The 27,164-nt window shown below is 35.0% G+C and overlaps 1 protein-coding gene across 2 annotated transcripts in view; it reads left to right on the top strand.

The window, feature by feature from the left end:
* The first annotated feature begins 1,060 nt into the window (after positions 1-1,060).
* The window catches only part of sacm1la (SAC1 like phosphatidylinositide phosphatase a), a 40,814-nt gene continuing 14,710 nt past the window's right edge, over positions 1,061-27,164 (top strand). The window contains exons 1-12 of one of the 2 annotated variants that reach the window (NM_001044878.2): positions 1,061-1,110; positions 13,137-13,234; positions 15,627-15,701; positions 17,947-18,074; positions 22,603-22,752; positions 23,264-23,323; positions 23,403-23,436; positions 26,132-26,233; positions 26,315-26,400; positions 26,498-26,584; positions 26,805-26,873; positions 26,974-27,053. In NM_001044878.2, coding sequence (NP_001038343.2) covers positions 1,082-1,110; positions 13,137-13,234; positions 15,627-15,701; positions 17,947-18,074; positions 22,603-22,752; positions 23,264-23,323; positions 23,403-23,436; positions 26,132-26,233; positions 26,315-26,400; positions 26,498-26,584; positions 26,805-26,873; positions 26,974-27,053 — 998 coding nt within the window. In that variant the 5' untranslated portion in view covers positions 1,061-1,081. Of the gene's footprint in view, positions 1,111-13,136; positions 13,235-15,626; positions 15,702-17,946; positions 18,075-22,602; positions 22,753-23,263; positions 23,324-23,402; positions 23,437-26,131; positions 26,234-26,314; positions 26,401-26,497; positions 26,585-26,804; positions 26,874-26,973; positions 27,109-27,164 lie in introns of both variants that reach the window. The other variant, XR_012394626.1, reaches the window with a different exon arrangement.

Below are 27,164 nucleotides of genomic sequence, written 5' to 3'. Positions count from 1 at the left end.
TTTATTTAAAAACAAGTCCATATTTTGGAATGATTATGTTAAAAAAGGAGTAATTTTTGTTACGGACTTATTAAATCGTGTAGGGGATTTATATGATTACAATGAATTTATTAATAATTTTGGTTTAAAAATTACTTTGATTGAATACAAAAAATTTGTTCATTGTATTTCCCCAAAATTACTTCACCTTATTAAAACCGCAAAAATATATAACCATGTATCTGGCTCTCACCCAGAGCTTACTATTAAGGGGCTTTCTATCAAGGATAAAAAATGTAATAACAATTATATCAGGAATATCCTAACTGCAGATAAAAGTGTTCCTCCAATTGCAATGGTTAAATGGAAACAAGCATTCCCTTCATTCTTCTTTTCCCCAAAAATCTGGTCAGATATTACAAAATACATAATTCCTAATAAAGTAAAAGAAACTAATTTTAAAATATTACATAGATATTATCCATGCAATGATTTTATAAATAAGTTTAAGGAAGGTTTTTCACCCTTATGTTGTTTTTGTTAAAAGGAACCGGAAACAATTCTTCATTTATTTTTCAGTTGCAGTTACACAAAACAGTTTTGGTCCCAAGTTTCCTTACTACTTTTTGAAGTGTTTTATAAATTAATCAGTATAACTGAGCAAATGTTTTTTTTTTTTTACAGATTGCAACTCTGGATTACTGGAAATGGACAAAATAGCAAAAATTCTTATTTTATTTGGAAAGTATCACATCCACAAAACAAAATGTATGCTGACTGTACCAAATTGTAAACTATTTTTCATTGATCTAAAACTTATTTATGATTCCCTCACTGCTATACAAAGTAATACCAAAGCTATTAAGACATCTCAACTACTGGAAAAAATATTTAATGTCCACGATTAATTCCATTGTATACTGTTTATGTATAACTCTGTACATCCCTGTTTGTTCAATAAAAAAAATAAAAATAAAAATAAAAATAAAAGTTTATGATCCACAAAGTAACCTGCACGATGACGCGTCAACCGGAAGCAACACCTTCTTTTTGCCACTCCCACAAATACGTCACGTCGGCTTGACCAAACCCGGAAGTGAAGATGGCGAACGCCTACGAGAGGTTCAATCTGTAAGTTGAAACTTTTATTCAAACGCAACGACATAAATTAACGCGCACAGCGCTCCGTTTCGCTTTAACGAGAGGCAGCCCGTTGAATGGCGGCGTCTGCGGGCGCTGTCATCCACTCATGTTGTCTGTACAGGGCATTTGTGTGTTGCTGCATTGGTTTAAGCCGTCCAGAGACTCTTCAGCTTGGCTGTGTATCAAAACCCAGTGATCTGCCCGTCTAGACGAATGCAAAACCATCGACCATTATACTTTATACTTTAGCTTGACAGTATAAGCGATGTTTTTTAGACCGATCACTTGTTTATAATAAGAGACTGCTCTATGTAAACTCAGTGTTTAATGTAGACATGAGTGTTGACTGATGGTATTAGGATGCTGAGGTCAGCTGAAGAACTGTGAGCTGTTTTCATTCTGCAGTTTTATATTTACAGTATGTTAAACCTCAGTGCAAACCCGCTTTTATTGCTTTGCCAAGCCAACTTAACATTTAATATATCAACAATTATTGTTTCTGGTTATATGATAACGTTACTACCTCTTAATTTTAGAGACATCTATTCATTTTACTTATTAGTTGGCTACTTCTTTAGTCTCTATTGCTTACTTTTACAGTTAGTTTTCAACTTTTTTACTTTGCAAATAATGCACATGAATATTAAATACAGAACATTAGCATATAATCATCATTAAAAGGGTTCAATGATAGGCATGGGCCGGTATAATATGCTGACAGTATGATAACCTTGGATAAAAATATCATGCTTTCATGGTATCACAGTATTGTGATTACTGCTCTAAAATATGTTGTTTTAAATGTCTGGGTAAAAAACAACAACCTTTCCTCCATTGGACGTGGTATAATTTATTTTAAGAAACATTTAAAATAGTTTGGAGCAGTGGCTTTTAATGTAAAGGGTCCTTTTTCAGCCGGAGATACAGCCGGAAAACTGAATACAATAGTTTTAAAAAGCAAGTAAAAACAAACAAAACTTACATATACCATAGGGAACGGTATAATGAAAAGACTTTTCCAAACCACAGTAAACCTTGAAAATAGTTATCGTCCCATGCCTAGTCAATAATGTCATGTAAATGTCTATACATATTAAATAATAAGTGTAAATTAGTAAATGAACCAATACAAAATGCATAATCAATAAATAAATGAATTAGGGGTGTTTTCAATACCATAGCCATTATTATTTTGCCTCATTACATATTTGCTAACATTGTGGGTCACTAAAATGCACAAATGTTTTTTTTTATTTATTAAAATTAAATGTCAGTCCTTCTATGTAGACAAAAAAAAATCCATTCATAGATAAGAGGTCTTCTGGGAGATTTCCCAGAATCAAAATTTTTCATAATCACCTGACATGATAAAGCTCTAGATCACTGTGATTCAGATTTATTAATGTGATTTTAGAGATACCATATAGACATGGGCCAAAGTCATACAGGGTCTGCATTATCTTTACCAAATTATCATCACCTCTGTGCATTGACATAATACATAAAATTAGTCACCCTCTTCTTCCTGGCATCTACAAGATTCTAAACAGTTGCTTAGGACTTCACGCTGATGATGACTGCATGGACAGACCAGGGGGGAACTAGTGTGGATTGAAAGTGATTAGGTACAGCAGCCACCAAAACTTCCAGATTGAACATAAAATACCAATTTATCATTTGCCGATATTCAATAATTTAATATATTGTGATAATGAATATGTACAGTATCGATATTGTGGGCACTTCTAAATACAGTATGGGATGTTAATTATATATATATATATATATATATATATATATATATATATATATATATATATATATATATATATATATATATATATATCAAATATATATGTCAAATAACTTATTTTTTTAAAGCTGTAATTGTTTTATTAAATGGAGTTGAAAGCTAATGAAATTCACTTGTATTTTTCTATTACATAACTATAATAGGGCTATTTCTAAGTGCTGATTTCAAATAATTTACTAATGTTTACTAGCGCCAGACACAATTTGTGGACCTTTTTTCTATTTCTGCAGAATTTTGTCAAATTTGAAGGATTTTGGGAGTATATTTTAACTAAAATCTTAAATATGAAATAGGAAATAACAATTTTAAACTTTTATTTAAGGTTTACGATGCAAATCCAATTAGATCCACTTACTTTTTTTTTTTACACGAAGAAAGTCTCTCTTAAAACATTCAGTTTTATGCAAAGGTTTGGGCAACCCTGATAATTATTTTAATAGCAAGTCATAGTCTGTTGGCCTTTTAAAGCAGTAATTTGATTTGGATATATTTTATACCCTTTGGAAAAAGCAACATTTGAGTTCTGACATGATATTTATTTAATCAACAGATGCAATGCAATTTTATTAATAACAAAAACAGACAGGTGCAAAAATTTGGGTACCCCAACACCCCAGCTGAAATAACCACCTGTAGATGCTTTTTATAGCCAAGGATAAGTCTCTGAATTCTTGATAAAGGCATTTTGGACCATTCTTCCTTGTAAAGTTTCTTGAGTTCAGTCAGGTTTTTTCAGTCAAGCTCTTTCGATGATGTTCATGTCTGGGGACTGGGATAGCTATTGTAGAACATTGTATCTTGTCTGAGCATGAATTCCTTGGTATATCTGAAACTGTGCACTGGGTCATTGTTCTGTTGAAACATCCAACTCTGGCGTAATTTCAGCCTCTTGACTAATTCATTGTTCTTAAGAATCTGAACATTGAATATTGCAGGGCTGCCAACTTATGGCTTTAGCTTGGAGTGAGAATTTAAGCCACGCCCATATACACAAGCCACGCCCCCACAACAAAGCCACGCCTGTTTATTTATAAATATATAAAATGATAAATATATTCTTTTAATAAATCATTTTTTAATATTTATTACAAATTAGAGTATCTTTACTATTATATAATTATTCTATTATAAATAAATAAATGAAAAAAGTATTTTAATTATAACTGGAAAATTAATGTAAAGATACAACTGAAGTAACATGCTAAGATAATTTAAGAAATATATTAATGAACATTAATTTCATGACAGCATGGTGGCTCAGTGGTTAGCACTGTCATCTCACAGCAAGAAGGTCACTGGTTCGAGTGACACATGAACTATAGGAGAATTGATGAACTAAATTGGTTGTAGTGCATCAGTGTGTGTGTGTGAATGAGTGTGTATAGGTGTGTATAGGTGTTTCCCAGTACTGGGTTGCGGCTGGAAGAGCATCCACTGTGTAAAACATATGCCGGAACAGTTGGCAGTTCTTTCCGCTGTGATGACCTCTGAAATAGAGACTAAGCTAAAGGAAAATTAATAAATGAATATTAATTTCATTAGAATGAAATTGTGCAGATTGTAGAACACAAAACATGTTTTATAGAATTCTCTATTGTGTGTTGTCTTAGACCTGACTTATGTTATGACCAAGAATTAGGTTTAAGTCTAAACTCCCTGACTTTCTCCCTCCTTTCTGCTTCATAAAAAAAAAACTCTATCAGGAGATATGCTAGCAAAATAAGATCATCATCATATTAGTTAAACTTTAATTTTGTCGATTTCCAAAACTCACTGCGTGCCGACACCTGTACATTAAAGGCTGTTACCCTGCCATAAAACGCAGCCCGTCTGAAATGTGACCAAACATCATTATGACACTAATAAAAGTGAACCCTTCCCTTACAGAAGGTTACAGATTTGCTTTTACATTTATTTGTAAACCTAGTGCATTTTAAAATGCATCTCACTTATTGTTTTTGCTTTATCCATCAAGATAATAATTATATTATGTTTTGATCAATTATGGCTTTTTGTTTTCATGTAGACTGAGAATACAAATGAAAGTCTATGAAACGCAGGCCTGGATTGAGAATTCAGAGACCCCTCGGCACAATGTCTTGTAGGCCATCTACCTGGCCACACCTCTATAGTGAATCAAAAAATAAGATTAATAAAATATATTTTTTTATAAAATTATTCTATAATGTATTGCTTGCTGAAGTTATAAGCTAAAAATATTTAAGGATATTTAACTTCTACAAACTTATAATGCATATGATTTGGATATAACACCTTTCCAATCCAGACATAAATCTGATTCTTCCATAATACACACACTTATTAATGATTCCTACTTGTCTTCCTCGTGATAAAGTGTGTGCAAAATCTGATATGGGAAAAAAAAAGAAGAACGTGTTTATCAGACGATAAACATTTTTCATTTTTTTCCTAGCTGGGTTCTGATGTACTTTCCTGTCAGTGAAAGACTGTCCAGCAAACTCACGAGCAGTAAATTGTGCACAGTTATCTGCTTTTTAAGTAGTGGGAATGTATTAATTACTCGCGGTCTCCTCCCTCGCCATAGTAAGCTTCTGCCATATAATGCATATGTGATAAATGATGTCTGTACATAATAACCGCTTGTGATTATTACTGAACTGATACCAAATTGTTCTTGTCTGCATCACGGTGCATCGAAGAAACTAAATTATTTCGACACCCCTACTTGCAACACATTCACACTAAAGGCTGATTTATACTTCTGCGTCTAGCGAATCCAAATACTATGGCGCAGCCTACGCGTGGATGCATAGCCCTCGCCGTGGCCATGGGCGACATTAACGCGCACCTCTCAAACAATTTAACTACACGTCGCAACAACACGTAGCTCAAGGTCTGTGGCAGCGCTGACGAATGTGGCAGAGGTGGGAGCTGCGCGAGCCCGATGGAGCCAGTGTTTACAAGTGTCTAGTTCTATAAAGGAGCTCCAGATGGAATTATTCGCCAATTCCCGCCTCAAAATGAGTCAGTTTGAGCCACTTGTGCATTAAGGTAGCACACGGAAAAAAACAAAACACCAGTAAAGAAACTCGACACAGAGGAACGTAAACACCCACTGCCAGCTAGCGTTTTGGAAGTTTTATTGCAGAGCAACACAAACAGCATGCAGATGTATATATGCAAGGCAAAGCACGTTGTATGCGCTGTATGGTCACGCTGATCACTTTGCACAAATGATTTAGGCTTGTCCAGATGAGCCTTTTCATACCTCAAATGACTCTACTTGATGGCAGAATGCAGAGAAGACCTTCCATTTAGCTGTTCTTTGTCAAGAGTGAACTGTGAAACGATGTACGATGACATTATCAGCATCAAGTCATTGCTAGAGCTTTTAGTGGTGGTCTGTGGATTCCCTTTTAGCCGCAACACATCTCTGGGAAACATCCACACACACACTCATACACTACGGACAATTTAGCTTACCCAATTCACCTGTACCGCATGTCTTTGGACTGTGGGGGAAACCAGAGCACCCGGAGAAAACCCACGCGAAGGCAGGGAGAACTTGCAAACTCCACACAGAAACGCCAACTGAGCCGAGGTTCGAACCAGCGACCTTCTTGCTGTGAAGCGACAGCACTACCTACTGCACCACTGCCTCGCCCCATTCTTCAACTTCTCCTCTCAAGTAATTTTCTTGGCCTACCACATCTTTCCTTTACAAGAGCTGCTCCTGTGGCCTTCCATTTTCTTATACTATTTTTCTGACTGGACATAGAGCCTGTAAACCTTTGAGAAGCTTTTTGGAAAAAAAACAAAAAAAAAAAACAAAGAAGCTTTTTGTATTCTTCTCTAAATTCATGTTGGTTAGATTTTAGGTCATTAGGAGGTTCTTTTGAGCTTCACATGATGTTACAGTACTTCCTAATTACCAATAAGGAAAAGCACAACTAGTAATCTATCTTAAAAGTCTATCTATTCCAGCTATCTTAAATATCCTTTTTTATGATTGGTTGCACCTCTAGGATTGGTAAGGTTCACTGAGTCAAGCTGTAATGTTTAAGCATGCAAAATTCTGTTGTACGGTGCTGCGAAAGGGGCCGGTATTAAACAAGATGATCAGACATTTAATTAACCGTGCAATTGGTCATGTTTGGAAAGTGCAGTGTGACCGCAGCTTCTCTCAAATACATTTTTCGTTGTAATCAATCAGCTTTAAGTGACTAAAAGTTTTGAAAACCACACTAACTTTTCCACAACTTATTTTCCAGTTTCAGTTTAATTTCACACATCTCAATACTGCTACATTACATATTTGTCTAAAAAACATGACATTAACTATCTTTCTTTAGAAACTGAATGACGTACCACCACAACTTTCTCTTACAAAGAAAGACCACATTACTATGCAGCCACAGAGGGGGCCCAAACTTTTGCATAAAACTATTTACTAAGACAGATTTTTTCTGGGCCTACATACTTGATATTATAAAGCCTATTGTATTTTTTCATCCTCTTGCCATATAATTTTTCTAAAACTTTTACTTACTCTGAACATTTACATATGTTCATGAATATATATATATATATATATATATATATATATATATATATATATATATATATATATATATATATATATATATATATATATATATATATATATATGTAGAAGTACAGAAGTAATCAATCGTTTACATTTTATATATTATCTGAGTCTGATCAATCGTTTACTTTGAAAAATCTTTGATCTTTTGAAAATCTTTATTCTTTTAAAAAATGGCTGTATTCTCTCGGTTACATTTTGGTCACTTGAGTGCCCACATTTAACCCACAAGCAGCAATACGAGTAAGAAACAGACGTCTTTGGAAAGTTTCTTCGCTAAGTGGAAAAGGCCCAGTGAAGGACCCACGAACTGCTTAGGAATGAATCCGCAACCCATTTGTCAACAAATCAGGTGAATCCACCATGGCTGTGCAAAAAGATCAGCTGATGGAGATCGCAAAGGTCGGCTTCCTTTTAGGGGCCATACGCATATTGCATTTTTTTCTAGAGTTCGCGCAAGTTCGTTGTTTCCAACTTGCCAGTGTTGTGCCAATATATGCACCCCTGCTGTAAAATGCACCCCCTCTAAAATGTGTATATATTACCTTAAATTGATAAAAAAATAATAATAATAATAGAGTTTTATTAACTAATGCAGTGAATAAATGGAACCCTTACCTTAATTAAATAAATAAATGTTTAATTTCAATACAACACTGATTAGATTAATTAAAGTGAATAGTTTATGTGTGGTTTAGTTGAAAACTTCAACAATTTTATGTTTTTCGTTGGTAAAAACCCACCAAAAATGCCTAATTTTAGAAAAAGGCTCATTACATATATTTATTTTTCATTTATTTGCAAACCTAGTTTTAAAATGCATTCCACTTCTTGTTCTTCATCAAAATAATAATCATATTAGCCTACGTTTTAATCAATTATGGCCTTTTTTTTTTTTTAATGTAGACTGAGAATGCTAATGAAAGTCTACGAAGGGGGTGCATTTCTTGACACAACACCGGCACTCGCACCTTCTAGACTAGACGCAGCCACTAGATTGAATCCCGCAAATCACATGACAATAATTGACTAATCAGCTTCAGCTTGTATGGAAAATACACATTTTGGTAAGATTATTTCAGACAAACACAGAACACCCAAGAAGCGCAGTGCTTTGTAATTTTTTTTCATAAATAAAACTTGTATCAGAGTGACGGCAATGTTTTGTCAGCTTTTTCTCTGAGGAAAAAGGTTAATGGTCGTTTAGGATTAAGTTAAGAGTACTCATTGGGATTAGTCGTTGAACCTAAATGGTCTATTGCAATCGGTTCCCTCAAACTGTTTAAGTTACCTTTACTTTTTACAGTTTTACAGTGTATTAGTACTGAATCATTAAGTACCAGTATCTAATAAAGAAGCTGTTTCTGTTTAATACTGTTAACTAATAAAAGGTAGTATTATCTAAAAATTTGCTTGTTCCAAATGAATAACTAGCATACCAAGTCAATACTAAAATACTGAAATAAGTCCCATTACATAACGAATATAGTATATTTTAAATATAACCATTACCTTAACATTAATAACTAGTATCTAATAAGTACTTTTATTTAATGGAAAATATACTAACATTATGCAAATAAATAAATATAAATGGCTTGACATATCAAAGCATTACTTTTAGTCAGAAATATTTTATAAAAAAATAGTCATGCTTTTTCTTTTTGTAGCATATATCATATACTACCTTTTCTGTATATCCAGTATATCTTAATATATTCATGAAGCAAGGGTGTGGAAATCTGGTAATTTTACATATTTTGTGTTTAAGATTGTTAAAATGGTACTGTTTGTAAGGGTTGAACTTGCAGCACTGAAAGGGAGGTGAACCTGAATGGAATGTCACCAGCCCACACCTTACATCAACACAGACACTGATATGAGTTATAGTGCTGTTTCTGACTCACTGACAGAATTATGAGAAGATAACCTAATTGTGTGTGCAGTGTGACATTATTGTAAACCTTCTTGACGGTTAAATACATTCTCAATAGATACTGACAATGATATGAAAATATAAAAATTTTGCATGCGTATACAAACGTTTATGTATCTCACAGTTTGCTATGGCAATGTTGTCGTCATCAGCTTTATAATATCTCCAGACTACAGACATGCTCTCAATTTCCGCTTCAAGCTGCTTCCGTGTTCTACAGCATTTAACCAATAGCGTCTTTGCAACAAAGTGATGTCATGCGGCACGCCTTGATGTTTCTTTGTGAATTCAAGAAAGAGGTCTATATAACTCCAATAACTCCAAATGTGTTTAAAATGAGAGTATATTTACTGTATATTAGAGCTGCACAAATAATCGAAAAAAGATCACAATCTCGATTCGACCCTCTAGACGATCTTAATCCAGCATTTCTACGATTCTGCCAATCATATTTTCATGTTCTGGAGAGAAGCAAAGGCGGCTGCACAAGTCTTTTCATTGTTTCACATACATTGCTCAGCAACATGGACACCTCCAAATAATGTTGAAAGAGTCACATACTGTATTTATAAGGTATAATTCACCTAAAAATTTCATTTTTGTCTTCATATAATGCTGTATTCGCGGCCGGGAAATCACACGTGGTGTGAGCTGCTGAGCTGTTACCACAGAGAGGGCGGGCGCACAACTTACTTGATTGATGTACACGCGTCTACTTTAGTGAACAGAACCTGCATAGGCTGTGAGTAACAGGTAATAGAGTTGTAAATAATATTCAGTTTGTGGCACAGAGTAATTGTTTGAGAGCTGCGTGCGAAGTATGAAAAGCACTTAGCAGTTAAGATGAAACTGAAAGCGTGCACATCATTTAAATAATCATATCGCATTTTAGAGTTATGTTTGCTACAAGCATTTGATGTTTTTTCTTTCATGGCGAACACAGTTGTGCATGAAAATAAATGTTTAGTGTCAGTGTAACTACTCTAGCCTTTATAATGTTGATTGTACCAGTGAATTAAATGATCTAATAATGTTGTCAATGACAGATTGCAAGCATATATCTCAAAATTCAACATCAGAACTATTATAATGAGAATAGAATTATTTAAACCTGTAGACCTACACATAACATTTATTGTTGTTTTACCATATGTTTGAGAAAAACAATAATAATTGCTGACTCATATTATGCTTTATTTTACGTCTACAGAATCATGAGAAAATCATGATCTTGATTTTAAGCAATAAGATCGCGATCCTCATTTCAGCCAGAATCGTGCAGCTCTACTGTATATACATATATTAGAGTCCTGATCAGGAGTTAACGTCCGATTCCGATCGAGTCTGAAGCCGTGTGATCAGGCCTGATTTCCAATCATGTAATCGTAAATTTGGTTTACAATTTTACCCTAGCATAAAAACATACAAAATTGTAAACCAAATTTAAGATATGCAAAATAAAAATAAATTTAAGCACAGTTGAAAACAATAGAATAAAGATGAAAATGAAATAAACAGTGCTTTATGGTTTTTCGTGAAGTCTAAAAGCTGATTTATACTCCTGCGTCAAGCGCACGCATATAGTCCGGCACAGCCTTCACGCGGTTGCTGTGGCTGACGCGCACCTCTCTAAAAATGTAACTGCACATCGCAATGACGCATATCACATGCTCTGTGATTGGTTGGCTTGGAACAGGTGACGAGTTTGGGCGGCAATGAGAGTGAGTTTTTACAAGTGTCGAGTCCCGTAAAGAAAAACTCCAAGTGGAGACTTTTGTTTTGTGTTTACTTTATGATTATTGTTGTTGCACATCCACTGGTTCCCACCTCTGAATGAGAATGTTTAGCTACTTGTAGCGAAAAAACTTGACAAAGAGGAACATAAAACCTACTGCCAGCTAGCATTTCAGAAGTGTTTTTGCAGAGCAACACAAACAGCACGCAGAAGTATAAATGGCAGCAACACGCAAGGCAGGCACCATGGGTCAAATGGTTTAAATTCACTTGAAATTGTTTAACATCTGGCGACTATTGCAGATTGATACATTGCGATATCGATGCTGAAACAATATATCGTACAGCCCTAGTGTGTACAGGTTTTCAGTAAACTTTTGAGTCTTAAGCCGCCTTTCCACTGCACACGACAAACGGAAGTCATTATTTCCAATTGTAAGTAGTCTGGGAGCTGCGTGGAGTTCCGATCATCTCCATATGCGGAAAATTCAGATCCAATTTGAGCTGCGGATATGTTGAAATATTTGAACACCTGCGACTAGGCCGCATGTAACCAGCCGACCGGATGTGAAGTATTCAAGTGTTCTCCTAGCAGGTCCATGTGCACGAGATGAAGTATTTTTCTTGTTATTTTTTAATCAGAAAAAAAGTCTATATTAAAAAACATTTCTATTTATAAATGAGGAATAAAAATATTATTTATTTAATGTTGTCTCCACATTCTACAAGTTTTTTGAGGTCTATAAGTTTCTAGTATTCGTTCATTCATTCATTCATTCATTCATTCATTCATTCATTCATTCATTCAATTAACCATGTTGAATGCACAGAGAAGGAAGGCTCTTGCTTTTGCACTCCTTTATTTCGGACACCCCGAGAATCAGCTTCTCTCGTATGGTGGACGACAAAACTACAAATCCTGTGCGACTGTCACATGGGGCGTATTCTGTCAGTCATGTCCGAATGTCGTGTGCAGTGGAAAGGTGGATTTATGAATAGCCTTTCAACAGCATAACACAAACATGTCAGAGGCATTACAGCCAAGAGAAAACTGGTTAAAAACAAAAATGGAATATTTATCACGAATCTCTTGCTCTACAAACACTGGGTTTGCTGAGACATTTTCATTAAACCCAGTTTACTGCACACGTAGGCTATAATGACTGTATTCTGTCTTGCAGAAACTAGACACATTTCCAGAAATTATGTGTCAAATGTTGAGTCTCTATTGAGTTTATTGCATGACCTGATTAATTGGCTTTGTGAATGCAAAAAGGGTGTTACATTTGTGTATCGTCAAACCCAGATTTTCACAACTGCAAGTCAATTTTGAAATTCGTATTCCACATCCTTGTTACGCAGTCATTGTCAGTAGGGCTGAGGTTAACCGTGCGAGTGCAGCAGGTTGCGGACGCATCAAATGGTGCACAAAAAGTGGTTGCTCAGCATTCTCATGCATTTATGCATTAAGCAGAGATATAAGAGGTAATTGTATGCATTACGATCTATGTGTGATCTGTAGTTTACTATGAACTGTATTTTAAAAATGTGCAACTGAACATGAAAAGCTTTTCACTTCTGATTTATGAGTTTGCTGCAAATCGGCTCTCTCCAGATGGTCTGAGATGAGGATGAATTTAAAGTTATTACATTTCTGACACCAGTTCATCTTCTTGATATTATCACTATTTCGAAATCTTATTGTATTGCATACAATTCTTTCTCAAATCCAAATCCCTTTTACTTAATACTGTTTATCACATTATCATAGTCTCTATGGTATTTGCTTCTAGAATGCAACTAACTGCCACATTTCCCTGCACAATTAGGAAAGAAAAGACATGCCATTCTCAATCATTTTAATCAGAAGAGGTTGCTTTATTTGTTAAAGGTAAACACAATTACGGATTTTTCTTGTCTCTTTGGCTTTCCTGACTTGATAGGCATTCCACACCTGAGAAGTTCTACATTGAGGCCTGTGATGATGGAGCTGATGACGTGTTGGTCATTGATAGGGTGTCCACCGAGATGACCCTTGCAGGTACACCTTGATAATACTGATTTGAAGTCTATTTTTTCCAATTTCAATTCATTTTGAATTCAACAAATGTACTGTCTATTGTGATGTTAGTTTATAATTATGTTTTGTGGTGCATCCACATTTGTTGGGCACTGAATAATTGGTCTAAACAAAAAAAAGAAAAAAGAAAAAACTGGTGATATATTTAGTCAAGATTCATTTAGCATTTACTGTGTCATTTTTTGACAGAGCCTAAATATACCAAACTAAATATATTGTATTTTTCTTTGTTGCTCCTTGAACCAGAGATTGTTCATTTGTTTCCATTTGATTGAGAGACATTTTTTATACAGCAGGCATCGAATGACAGCATTCAAACTTATTCAAATGAATAACACTAATACAGTATTTACAAATTGCACCAGAGTCTGTTTTTATAGAGGCAAATGTTTACAATTGGGATGCTCTTTAACATATCAGATATATTGGTGTCCCTCTTTTAAAACTTTGTATTTTTTTTCTTGATTTTCACTTGAAATCACTATGCATTACTATAATATTTCAATGATCCCTAAAGCAAGCAAGCAAGCAAACAAACAAAAATAGATTTATTAAAATTTCGGCACCATACAGTCAAAGTCAAAATTATTAGCCCCCTCTGTTTATTATTTTCCCCAATTTCTGTTTAACGGAGAGAGAAAAAAATTTCAACAAATTTCTAAACATAATAGTTTTAATGACTAATTTCTAATAACTGAATTAGTTTATCCCTACCATAATGACAGTAAATAATATTTATATAAATAATAATATATAGTACTACATTACTAATATAGTAGTAGTATACTAACAATATAGTAAATAATAATATATACAGCTTAAAGTGACATTTAAAGGCTTAATTAGGTTAACTAGGCAGGTTAGGGTAATTAGGCAAGTTATTGTATAACGATGGTTTGTTCTGTAGACTATGGAAAAAAGAAATAGCTTAAAGGGGCTTGACCTTTAAAATTTTTTTTTTAATTAAAACTGCTTTTACTTTAGCAAAAATAAAACAAATAAGACTTTTTCCTGAAGAAAAAATATTATTAGACATACTGTGAAATTTTCCATGCTCCGTTAAACATAATTTGGTAATTATTTAAAAAAGAAAAACTAAATCAAAGGGGGGCTAATAATTCTGACTCCATCTGTATATGATCATCTTAATAATCTTTGCAACGTGACATAAAAATTAATTCAATTAACTTTATTGTACAGAAGCTGTTTAAATTACATTTATTTGGCAAGGACACATTAAAGGGCACCAATGATGAAAATCATCTTTTGTAAGCAGTTTGGACAGAACTGTGTGTAGGTATAGTCTGTCCACAGACATATTGGTGTTGTATAAAGACAATAAGTCTGTTTTTTTTTTTTTTTTCTGATGTTAAAATAGGATCCAAATCTCTCTCATTTTGAGGCCCACCTCAACGTGACGTAGGGTAGCGGTTTCCCCACCAACCAAATTGATTGACAGCCGCATAATAACTTCTAACTAAGTTAACTTAGTTAAGACTTATAGTTTTTGTAGTAACGCTTATAATCAAATCAACAAGACAACAATTACATCAAATAATCATTGGGAAAGTTCTTTCTCACAAATGTTACATGAGATTTGCTTCCTTCATGTCTGTCACTGTGGGAGAACAAGCATTTAAAGCACAGGCAACAAAAACGGCTAAATTCAGAGCAGAAAGTTCCAATATTCTGAAAGCTATAATAAATAATCGGATGTTTTTTTTGAGCTGGAACTTTACAGACACATTCTGGAGACACAAAAGACTTATCTTAAATCTTGAAAAAGTTGAGCAGAAAAGTGTTTGCAAAAGTGGAAGGTGAATAAATGATAACAGAATTTTCATTTTTGGAGGACTATCTCAAGGTTTCTAATAGAGAATAAAAAAAATCCCCATTAAAATGCTCATTTATTATCTGGAGGTTGGTGATGAATGTTTCCCGAAGGTTAAGCACCTCATTTCTCTGACTATATGAAAAAGTACTAGCGAAAGATTTATAGAATGTGCAGCTTTGATCTGACATTTATGAACAGTTACAACTTCCTGAGGAATCAGACCTTTCAAAGTGTCCTGGCATCGATGAAGAGCTATGGCAGCTATTTGGATTTCATCGTAGTTCATTGTTTTAATGCTGACCTCCCTATAAAGTGACATTTCGTCAGTACCGTCAGTGTGACATTTTACTTTTGAGGTAGTTGCTGTGGTCTTTTGTTAAAGGTGTATTCCAGGAATAGCAAAGCACAAAGCTGTTACTTCCTCTCATTGACGCAGAGAAGTGTTTTAAATCTGTTGAGTCTGCAAAATGTAAATTTGAATGATGCATTAATAACTTTTTTTTTTTTTTCTACTTGAAGGTATTAAGGACATTCCACCATCAGGCATAACCAGGCCCATATGTGGAGTCATGGGAACTGTTCGCCTGGTAGCTGGTAGGCCCCACCTTATTTATATTCCACATAGCATTAATTGTACGGCTCCACAATACATCATTTCAGCATATAAATGTGCAAATCTCCAATGTCGGGTTGGGGTTATAATAGCCAGCCACAACAAAATGGGATTTTTATGGAGTCATCATTTCAAGCAGTTTCAATTTAACTATTTAAAATATTACAGCTATTTACTCTCTTTTATTCATCTATGTTAGGCTGCTTTGACATATTCTACATGGCAAAAGTACTAAGAAAATAAAGATAAATTGAATCGCAAAAGAAATTAAACCTAATAGAGTGAATGATTTTAATTTGGTTTTTATAACATATGACAGTGTAAAATTTCAGTAAAAGTAGTATATAGAAGTTATTTACAAGGTTTGAGGCTTTACCAAAGATTAATTGTATTTAATTATTTTTAAAAGGAAGATTATTGTATTTCTGTACCATCTTCTATATTTGTTCAATTGAATTCAATGCATGAAATTGGTTTATCATATTTCATGTACATACTCCTCTACAAAATAATAAAAAATTATTCATTCTTTCCAGATAGTTATAAATTGCCATGTGAAATGGTGTTATTGTTGTACTATATATAGGGATGTAACGATTCACCTGCCTAACGATTCAATACGATTCACGATACTAATCTCACGATACAATTTAGTCACGATTTTGTACGAAATTATTTGAAACAAATTTGAGGTGAAGAGCCATTTAATTTTTTCTTAAATGCTGCACATTTTTTTGCATAGAAATGTGATGTATAAATAAAATAATACATTTTCTACAATAACCAAACTATGCTATTTTAAAAACAAATTAATTACAAAAAAACTAAAAGAAGACTAAACTAAAGAAGATTTATTAATATAAATAAACTAAAACTGTGACTGTGCTGGGATTTGACATTTTGTAAACCTGTAACACCTGTAAACACAGCGCCCCGTCTGTTCAATAATTATATCGAGATTCATTCAGCGTTTCTACCGATTTGAATTGTCACATATTTTAATCGATTTTCAACCTGGTCACGGTAAATCGTTACATCAATAAATATATATCAGAGACACAAAAAAGACTATCATTTTTTGCTACCTGGTTATATGGGATTGATTGGAGATGAACATGCAGATAGAGCAGCTAAAGAAGCCCTATAGTTGGAGAAAACAGAATGTAAAATTCCTGTTTCTGATGTTAAAGCTGCTTTAAACTTGTATATAAATGAGAAATTGCAAATGGAATGGGATAAATGTAAAAACAACAAAGTGTATTTAGTGAATCCATTTGTAAATGAAAGAACAGAAACAGAAACAGACATGATCAGGTTACCCATGCGAGATGTAGAATTGGACACTCAAGACTTACACACTCATATTTATTGAAATGGGAAGAAAAGCCTTTTTGTGATTTATTTAAGAATATTTAGATATTTTAATAGAATGTGTATTTTTAAATGATATTGGAGAATGTTCTTATTTGGGAAATATTGTAAGGGAAATGATCAAAAATGTGTCTTCTGGAGGAATTTGAGAATATCATTAATCAAACTAAAAGATTGTATTTGACTTTTTTCAGTGTTGTTGGTTTTTGTATGTTTTTTTGTACAATAAATGTTTATTAAAAAACTGATTTGATTGGTTGTTATATATTGTATATTTAGTATAGATTTTGCCATGAGTATAGCCAATGCTGCTGATGTGGCATTCAAAACATACAGTGTTCAGCTGAGTACACCCCATTTTAAAAATGAATATATTTATCTATTTCTCCGTGATTATAGGCAATGCATTGTGGTGCATTTAAACAATATAAATATATTTAGAAATCCAAAAATAATAAAATTAAATTTAAGCAAAATATTGAAAAAAGAAACAACAACCTACAAAATTTTAAGTAAATTTAAAAAAAAAAATTGCTTCTCTTGATTTTTCCTATTTTTTAAATTGTATTTAATATTTTTCTACATCATAAATTTGGATGAACTAGTTTTGGACCATTATTGTAAGTTATTTTGTTAGGTAAGCTCCAGATGTAGCTTCAGTAGTGACTAATCTAATTATATGCACAAATATAACATTGTGCGGGGTGTACTTGCATATGCTGAGCACTGTAAATAAAAAAAGAAATATATCAGATACAAACAAAATATCGCAATGCCAATATATTACAACCCTAGTTAATTGTACCATATAAACACTTGCTCAGCATTCTGCATGATTTGTTTTGGCTTCTTCAGGGATGTACCTCATAGTCATCACCCGGAAGCGGAAAGTGGGCGACCTGTTTGGCCACACTGTGTGGAAAGCGGTGGAGTTTGATGTGATTTCTTATAAGAAGACCATTTTGCACCTCACAGATATTCAGGTCAGCAAAGTCCCTAACCTCAACTTTCAGACTTATGCTGATGTTTGTCACACCTTGAACCAGAAGTGGGCTATAAATGTCATTTGTTGTTTGATGAGTTGCCCATTGCGTCTGTAAATCACAACAAGAGATTTCCTTGCTCTGAACTTTTCGATATTTCCATTTGCGCTTTGCTCAGAAGTGCTGTGTGGAAGACACAGCAGATTCACCCGCGGCTTATGAAAGCGGGGAGTACTCACACAGTAAATTTTTCATTTGAGCTTAAGCTTGGAGCACAGTGATATCTCATTACAGTGTTGTATACTTTCTGCATTATTTAGCAAGGCTGAAATCCTGGCCTTGGGTACAGCCTGTGAATGGACCAGTACTGGACACAGACAGCGTTTCGTGTTCGGGTTTAAGCAAGTGTTTTGATGGTTGGGACCAACTAGAATGATAAAGTAAACTGCAAACCTCTCTATGTAAGGGCATGAAGTCTGCAGTGAATTCTTGTCTGCATTATTTTGTCCCAAATATCTCAGGCTGCCATCATTAATAAAATCCAATTGCGTTTTGCAGTCTCAGCTGTGTTTGTGTGCTGGCCTCCCTGCTAAAGAGCTGAGATTAATGCACATGTTTGCTAATCTGTTGTCTCCCCTGGTTTTGGCAGGTGATGAGTCCATGCATGAATTATTTGCATAACGATTTATGTTGACTATTGCATTTAAACATAAACTCTTGTTAGTCCAGAGTTGAGCGGATGGGAATAGCTGCATTGAGAGACAAGCTTGCTTAATAAAGGCAAATGGTTCTGCTGACCAGGTTCTTCTGGGAGCCGAGATTGGATCAGGTTGTTCCTGTTCTACTTCGTTCCCAGAGCTGAGCTTAGTGGTTAGTTGACCCTGTTACTACAGAACAGATATACTGAGACTGGCTGGGTGCTTTGTTCTTTTTGGCATCTGCACGGGTAGCAAAGCTTGTTTTCAGTAAGACTGAATGTTATATGGTAAAGTGAGATTGCTGTGTGATGTATTAAAACTGATTAACATGTGAGTAATGCATGTTTGGAATACATAAATGAAATACCAAAGTGTTTAAACTGCATTTTTTTTAACATCTCCACTCAGTCATGCTTTGACGGATGGGTGTTCTCAAGTTCAGCCCTGCACCTTTTGTATTTCATCTTTTATTTATCTTATTTGACACGCAATTGCATTTTCTTCTTCAGGGTGTCCGCGGGGTCTTAAAAAGTATTAGAGGTTGAGAAATGAATGTAGAGAAATATAAGGCCCTTAAAAAGTATTAAAAAGTCTAAAATGCTGTTTTTGCAAGGTTTTACATGTTATATAATTTTTGATTATGCAATGTACCATTGTATGCTAAAGTTTGCCTGAATTAAATCTGCGAACATCAGGATGCTGTGTAGTTTATGAAATCAGTGAAATCCTGCTAGATTTGACATCAGGCTGCTGTAGTAACCAAGGCAACACCATTATTTCAGCTAACCTGCTGAATTAGCTAGATATAATAGATTTTTATTCAGTACATTACTAATGTGTTAGGTTAGGTTTAGTTTCTTACATTAATATTTAGTAAATATACTGTAAGGTTAAATCTCGAAAGTGTGTCCATTTAAAATCCAAAGTGGTTATAAGGTCTTTAAAAGTATGGAACGAGTCTTAAAAAAGGTCTTAAAAGGTATCGAATTTCACTCTCTGATTCCTGTGTTTTGTTCCAACCCTGATTAAACCCAGCTGATCTAACTAATGTGATGTTCATGACTCTTTTGAACACCTCGATTATTTGGATCAGCTGTGTTTGATAAGGTTGGAGCAAAACTGTGCAGAGCTGCGACCCTCCAGGAATTGAGTTTGAGACCTATGCCTTAGATTGTTTACATCAAATTAAATGCATTGTTCCCAGAGATGGGTTGCAACTGGAAGGGCATCCACTGCATAAAAACGTGCTGGATAAGTTTGCGGTTCATTCTGCTGTGGCAACCCCAGATTAATAAAGGGACTAAGCCAACAAGAAAATTAATGAATGAATGATTAAATGTATTGTTTAATAACCGTGTAATATTGGCTGACAAATGTAACCATCAAAATATCTGAATAACAAAAAATACAATTAATTTGCTTTTCTGAATTTATACCGTATACTGTTAATAAATATTTTCATACTCAATTCATAGTTTCTTAATCAGGTGCATCTGATTCATACAGAACTGTTGAATGCATTTATTTACATTACAAGTATGTGTAATTACCTAAAATAGACAATAATCTATTTACAGTAGAAGTCAGATTTATTAGCCCCCCTGCTTGAATTATTTTTCCCCAGTTTCTGTTTAACAGAGAGATTTTTTTTCCAACACATTTCTAAACATAATAGTTTTAAAAAACTCATCTCTAATAACTGATTTATTTTATCTTTGCCATGATGACAGTAAATAATATTTTACTAGATATTTTTCAAGACGCTTCTATACAGCTTAAAGTGACATTTAAAGGCTTAACTAGGTTAATTAGGTTAACTAGGCAGGTTAGTGTAATTAGGCAAGTTACTGTATAACGATGGGTTGTTCTATAGATTATAAGAAAAAAATAGCTTAAAGGGGCTATCATTTTTACCTTAAAATGGATTTTAAAAAAATAAATAAAAAAATATTTTATTCTAGCCGAAATAAAACAAATAAGACTTTCTCTAGAAGAAAAAATATTATCAGACATTCTGTAAAAATTCACTTGCTCTGTTTGTCATCATTTGGGAAATATTTAAAGAAGGGGGGAAAAAAAGCCAATGGGGGGCTAATAATTCTTACTTTACTGTACATTTTTCATTCAATACGTATTTGAACTTATCTAACTTATTTAACTTTAAGTTACTTTGTAATTCATTACACCCAGCACAGTAGCAGTGTAGTACATTCAAATTCATAGTATTTAAAAAACAATAGGTGAAATGTACTCCAACGCCCTACTAATTCCAGTGAGATGCTGAAGTGCGCATTCACACACTTTACTTTTTTTGACAACTAATGTAACTAATGTAAATACTAATATAAATATTCAGACATATACAGTTATATAGTGATACCTTGTGTGTGTGTGTGTGTGTGCGTGCGTGCGTGCATGCATGCATGCGTGCGTGCGTTCGTGCGTGTGTACCTACACATTTTTTTGATTAAATTTGACAAATTTGTTTTTCAATTTTTCAGTTTTTATGACTAAATATAAACCCAATTCTATCACAGTTAGATTATATTTAAAAGACCTTAAAATACAAAATAACTTATTATTAATAGGTATATTATTAATCCTTACTAATTAATCATTAATACTTAAAAATTTCTATATATATGAGCAATATCACATGAGTGGCAGCGCGATATGTCTGTATGCTGGCACGAGGTCGCAGGCCGAGTACCTTAGTGCCCCCACCAGTGCCGATATACAGCCATATCGCACTGCTACGAGTGTGATATTGCGTTCATACAACAGTTTGACGGCATAATTGTGTATATATAAACAAAATCAAACATGGAGAGTCTTAAAAACCCTTTTGTATGAGGAACTACTTTCTTCTGCGTTGAATTCAAATCATAAGCTGACAGTTAAACAGCTGAGCAAGCATCTTTTAAACTTTAGATCTGTAGTGTCTGCTTGCTGCTTGCTGTATGTGGGCGGAGTAATACACAAAGGGTAAAGAGGCTGTATGGGTGCTTATTTTACTTAAATATATCTAAATATATTTGAGAACCAGACAGAACTGTTGTGTGTGTGTGTGTGTGTGTGTGTGTGTGTGTGTGTGTGTGTGTGTGTGTGTGTGTGTGTGTGTATATATATATATATATATATATATATATATATATATATATATATATATATATATATATATATATATATATATATAATAAATTTCATGATCATTTTAGGGCGTCATGGTGGCGCAGTGGGTTGCACGATCGCCTCACAGCAAGAAGGTCGCTGGTTCGAGCCTTGGCTCGGTCAGTTGGCATTTCTGTGTGGAGTTTGCATGTTCTCTCTGTGTTTGCATGGGTTTCCCCCACAAGTCGAAAGACGTGGTCTAGGTGAATTGGGTAAGCTAAAATTGTCTGTAGTGTATGTGTGTGAATGAGTGTGTATTGGTGTTTTCCAGTGTTGGGTTGCAGCTGAAAGGGCATCGCTGCACAAAACATATACTGCATAAGTTGGTGGTTCATTCCACTGTGGCGGCCTCAGAATAATAGGGACTACGCGGAAAAGAAAATGAATGAATATAAGATCATTTTAATGATTGACCTTGGAATAAATGAGCCTTAGTTGCCTTTTGCTTAAATTCCCAACTTTTATTCATTTATTTCTATTTATTTTTCCTCTTCCTCTCTGTGAAGTCCTTTCTTTTTGTATTTATTCTTTGACATTAATATATTCAGAAATATGCTTCATGCAAATTAACAATTAACATCAAATCAAGTTTTGTTTTGTTCACGTTATCTATTGTCAAGATTCTCCATCAATGGCTTTTTTTTATTTTCTTCTAACAGATGCAAGACAACAAGACATTTCTGACTATGATTAACAATGTACTGAACACAGACGGCTTCTACTTTTGCACGGACTACGACCTGACCCACACCCAGCAGCGCCTGTCCAACACCAGCCCGGACTTTCAGGAGATGAGCCTGCTGGAGAGGGTGAGTCTTTTGAAGCTCCAGTCACAGAGAGAGAGAGAAAAGTAAAACACAGCAGGGTGCAGGTTTTCATCAGCCGCTACATACAGAAGGCCGGTCAGCTCATTGTCTCAGACTGCATCCCTCATTTACAATAAAGGGCCGTCACTGGAGATGTGCTTTCTCTTTTTAAGCTACAAAGTGCTCTTGTTTTACAAGCACACTTGCTGACATGCTGGCACGCACTGTGTTTTCCCTCACAGTTTATTTTCATCTTTTCAAAGCCAGAGTTTGAGCTCAGCTTTTGTGTCTGGCTTCTGACACATTTTATTTTTTATTTTTTTGCAGTTTGTCTTGAACCCAACTCTCTCTCTATAAATGCCTACCATATATTTATTTCTTAAAGTTCAAATTCAGTGCACTCAAACTTCCTGAGCATGGTTCATCATGTAAAAGAGTCTTCAAAACAACATCAGCTTTTCAGATGATCTCTGGAGTTGCTTAGTTTGGTTTTCTCTCTCATCTCTCCACACAGGCGGACCAGAGGTTCATGTGGAACGGAAACCTTTTAAGAGAAATCATCGCACAGCCCGAGGTATAAAAATATACCTTATTCATAAAACATTCATATAAGGGAAAAGCATACATACTAATTCACCGCTTCCTCTTTTCAGCTCCATAAATTTGCATTTCCTGTCATCCACGGATGTATCCTTTGAAAGAAGTCATGTGGTGTATTTAACAAAGTTTACAGTTTAGTTGCTTTCTTTATTGTGCCTTGACTGTTAGTAAGCAGCCACCCATAGCTCCCTAACATGATGAAACTTCTTTAAACACTATATAGAGCAGAGCAGTTCAATCAAGACATCCTAGTAACTGCCTAGCAACCACCCAGAATACCTTAGCAACTTTGTACAAACACCTTGGCAAAAACCCATAACACCCAAGAAGATAAAATGTCTTTAAACTCCATATGGCCACACAGAGCAGTCTGGAAACTGCCTAGCAACCAGACAGAATATCTTAGCAACTCTATATCAACATCTTAGCATCAACCTATAATATCCTAATAATATAAAACTATTTCAAACCTTACCCAGAAGCACAGATTAACCTAGGAACTGCCAAGCAACAGCCTTGCAATCACCCAAAATACCTTAGAAACTGCACATCATCACTCTAGCAAAACAAACCCTTACAAAAGTAATCTAATCACACTGTACATCCTATTAGCTGCCTAGCAAGAGCCTAGTAACCAATTTAAATACCATAGCAACTACATGAAATCATTCTAGGAATACAAAACTACTTTAAATTCTATCTGCGCACACAAAACACCCTCGTTACCAGTTCCAATTGCCTAGCAACTACCTAGCAACCAGCTAGAATACTTTAGCAACTTTGTACAAACACTTCAGCAACAACCCATAACACCCTAGCGAGATAAAACGTCTTTAAATTCCATATGGCCAAACAGAGTAGTCTAAAAACTGCCTAGCAACTATACAGAATACCTTAGCAATTCCATATCAACACCTTAGCAACTACACATAAAATCCTATTAAGATAAAACTACTTCAAATCTTACCTGGAAGCACAGAACAGTGTACAAGCAGCCTAGCAACAGCCTTGTCATCTCCCAAAATACCTTAGCAACTGCATATCATCACCCTAGCAAAACAAAACCCTTACAAATGTAATTTAATCACACTGTACATTCTAGTAACTGCCTAGCGACAGCCTAGCAGCCAATTTAAGTACCATAGCAACTACATGTTATCATCCTAGTAATACAAAACTACATGAAAGCTGCAAGCAGCTATCAAAGGGCTCACCGCCGTCCGGTGGCCTCAGGATGACAGAGAACAGCGAACAATAATAACTTGAGCTGATATATTTAAAAAATCTGAGAAAATCACAGATTTATGCCAAACTTCCTCCTGTCAGCAGGTGGCGCTATAACTGTGACTCAATGTTGGCTGGTAGATGCCTTCAGGAGAGGAATTTTTTGGAACATGCAAATGTTCTGGCAGGTCAGACATTGTTTGGCTGAGTTATTAGCCAAAATTCCTTCTGTCAGCAGGTGGCGCTATGACTCAATATCGGCATGTAGATGTCTTCAGGAGAGGAATCTTATCAATTGCAGATCGGACATTGTGCGGTTAAGTTATATGTACTTCCTGTTTCATGTCGAATCACTGCGGTTTGTCAGGCTGCCTTGGACACGCCTTTTGGCGAAAACTCAAGATCTTCACAATATATCCTCGCTAAAGCTTTCAGATAACACCAGCCGAATTTGGGGCTGATACGATAACATTTGTGGGAGGAGTTTGTAACACTTTAAAACATGTCATTTCCTGTTGCCAGCAGGTGGCGCTATAACTGTATCTGGATATTGGCATGTAAACGTGTTCAGGTCGGGACTTTTATCAAACGTGTGAATTTTGAGGCACATCGGGCAATGCCAGCCTGAGTTATAGCAACTTCCTGTTTCGTGGCGAATCGTCAAAGTTTGCGAGGCCGCCACAGACACGCCCTTCAACAAAAACTCTAGATCTTCGTAAACTAACATCACCAAGGCCTTTAGATGACAAAAGCCAAATTTGGTGTTTATCGGATAAAATCCCTTGGAGGAGTTCGTAAAAAACAACCTTTGTAAATGGCAAAATGCATTTTTTCGGCAGAGGAAGTTAAAAATATCTGACTTCCTGTTGGGATTGAGATTTCGCACCAGGAGACTTTTATTGTTGGTTTTGGCTTGTTTGACGTGTGTGCCAATTTCGTATGTATGCGTGAATTGTAGCTCAGAGGCCAGTCCGTCAAAAGTGCATAGGTAGTGCTGTCGAGTCATTTTGCAACGCCCACTTCCGAAACTTATAAAAAACGCCCCACTTCTGGGGCGTGTGCAAAGTTTCGTGAGTTTTCAGGCATGTTTAGTCCCTCAAAATCGCGATTCATTCCGGAAAAGAAGTGGAAGAAGAATAATAAGAAACGGAGCAATTCCAATAGGACCTACGCACCGTAGGTGCTTGGTCCTTAATTAATCTGACCACACAGAAGCAACCAGTTTAAAATCCTTAGCAACTATCTAGTAACTACTTAGAATACATTACAAAAGCATATTGACAATTTAGCAAGCTACAACTACGTTAAACTCTGCATTTAGACACCCTAGGAACAACCTAGCAACATTATTGCAACTACAAAACCAACCTATGAGATAAAACGCCTTCGACCTTTTCTCCAGGCCAACATTAAAGTTTTATCTAATTGAAAATGTTATATATGACATTAAATACATTTTAATTCATTCCATCAAATTGCTTTGGATTATACGATCCCTGAATGACACTGAAGTGTTTGGTAAATCTGTGTGAAATTGAGCCTTAACTCATTGCTTCAGTTATTGTGATGAAGCCGTGTTGCATCAATGGGAAAGTGTTTGAGTGGATCATCATCTCTAGACGGAGCTGTTTCAGAGCAGGGGTGCGATATTATGTCAGAGGTGAGATATAGTCAAGCATGTATATGTATTTGCCTAGGTTATATTTGCTACTGATATATATATATTTTCCCTACACCTCAGGCATTGACTCAGAAGGACATGCTGCTAACTTCGTCGAGACAGAACAGATAGTCCAGTTCAATAATGCCAGGGCGTCCTTTGTCCAGGTTGGTGTACACACTGCCCTCTCATTCAAGGTTATTTGTGAATGACATGCCAGAATGCATCACACAGAGTTTAATTTTTGCTCTTTCATTGTCAAAGACTCGAGGCTCCATACCATTCTTCTGGTCTCAGAGACCCAACCTGAAGTACAAGCCCAAGCCACTAATAAGCAAAGACACCAATCACGTAAGACTGGCTCATTATGAATGCGAACTTCGTTATTTTATATTATTTCAATATTAAATATTTTAATAGAATGTTTTTTGTAGTATGCATGATTATTAAGAAATAGTTATGATTATATTTTGATTACTTGAGTACACATTTTGCCATGATTATAGTAAATGCTAATGATATGGCATAATAAACATTGTAAAAGGATCTGTCTTTCTCTGTCTGCTTGCAGATGGATGGGCTCAGGAGACATTTTGAGTCACAGGTTCTTATTTATGGCAAGCAAGTGATTCTAAATTTGGTAAATAAATGATCTTCTCCTTCTTGTGGTTGAATGATGCAAAAATATGATGGTTGGTTGTCATTAGATGCAGAGTTTAACATGATTGTGTTATCCTCAGGTGAATCAGAAAGGATCAGAGTTGCCTCTTGAACAGGCCTTTGCCAAAATGGTCAGCAGCATGGAGAATGGATTCATCAAGTACTTAACAGTTTACCTAACAGTTCATTACCGATGTTTTACCGATTTAAAACATGTAAAATATGCCTATAAAAATACAAAATAAACTGCAGCTCTTTCAGAAATTTAATA

Source organism: Danio rerio, chromosome 19, assembly GCF_049306965.1.
Source record: "Danio rerio strain Tuebingen ecotype United States chromosome 19, GRCz12tu, whole genome shotgun sequence".
Taxonomy (NCBI): Eukaryota; Metazoa; Chordata; class Actinopteri; order Cypriniformes; family Danionidae; genus Danio; species Danio rerio.
The sequence above is the reverse complement of the archived record's forward strand: the minus strand, read 5'-3'. Positions and strand labels throughout refer to the sequence as shown.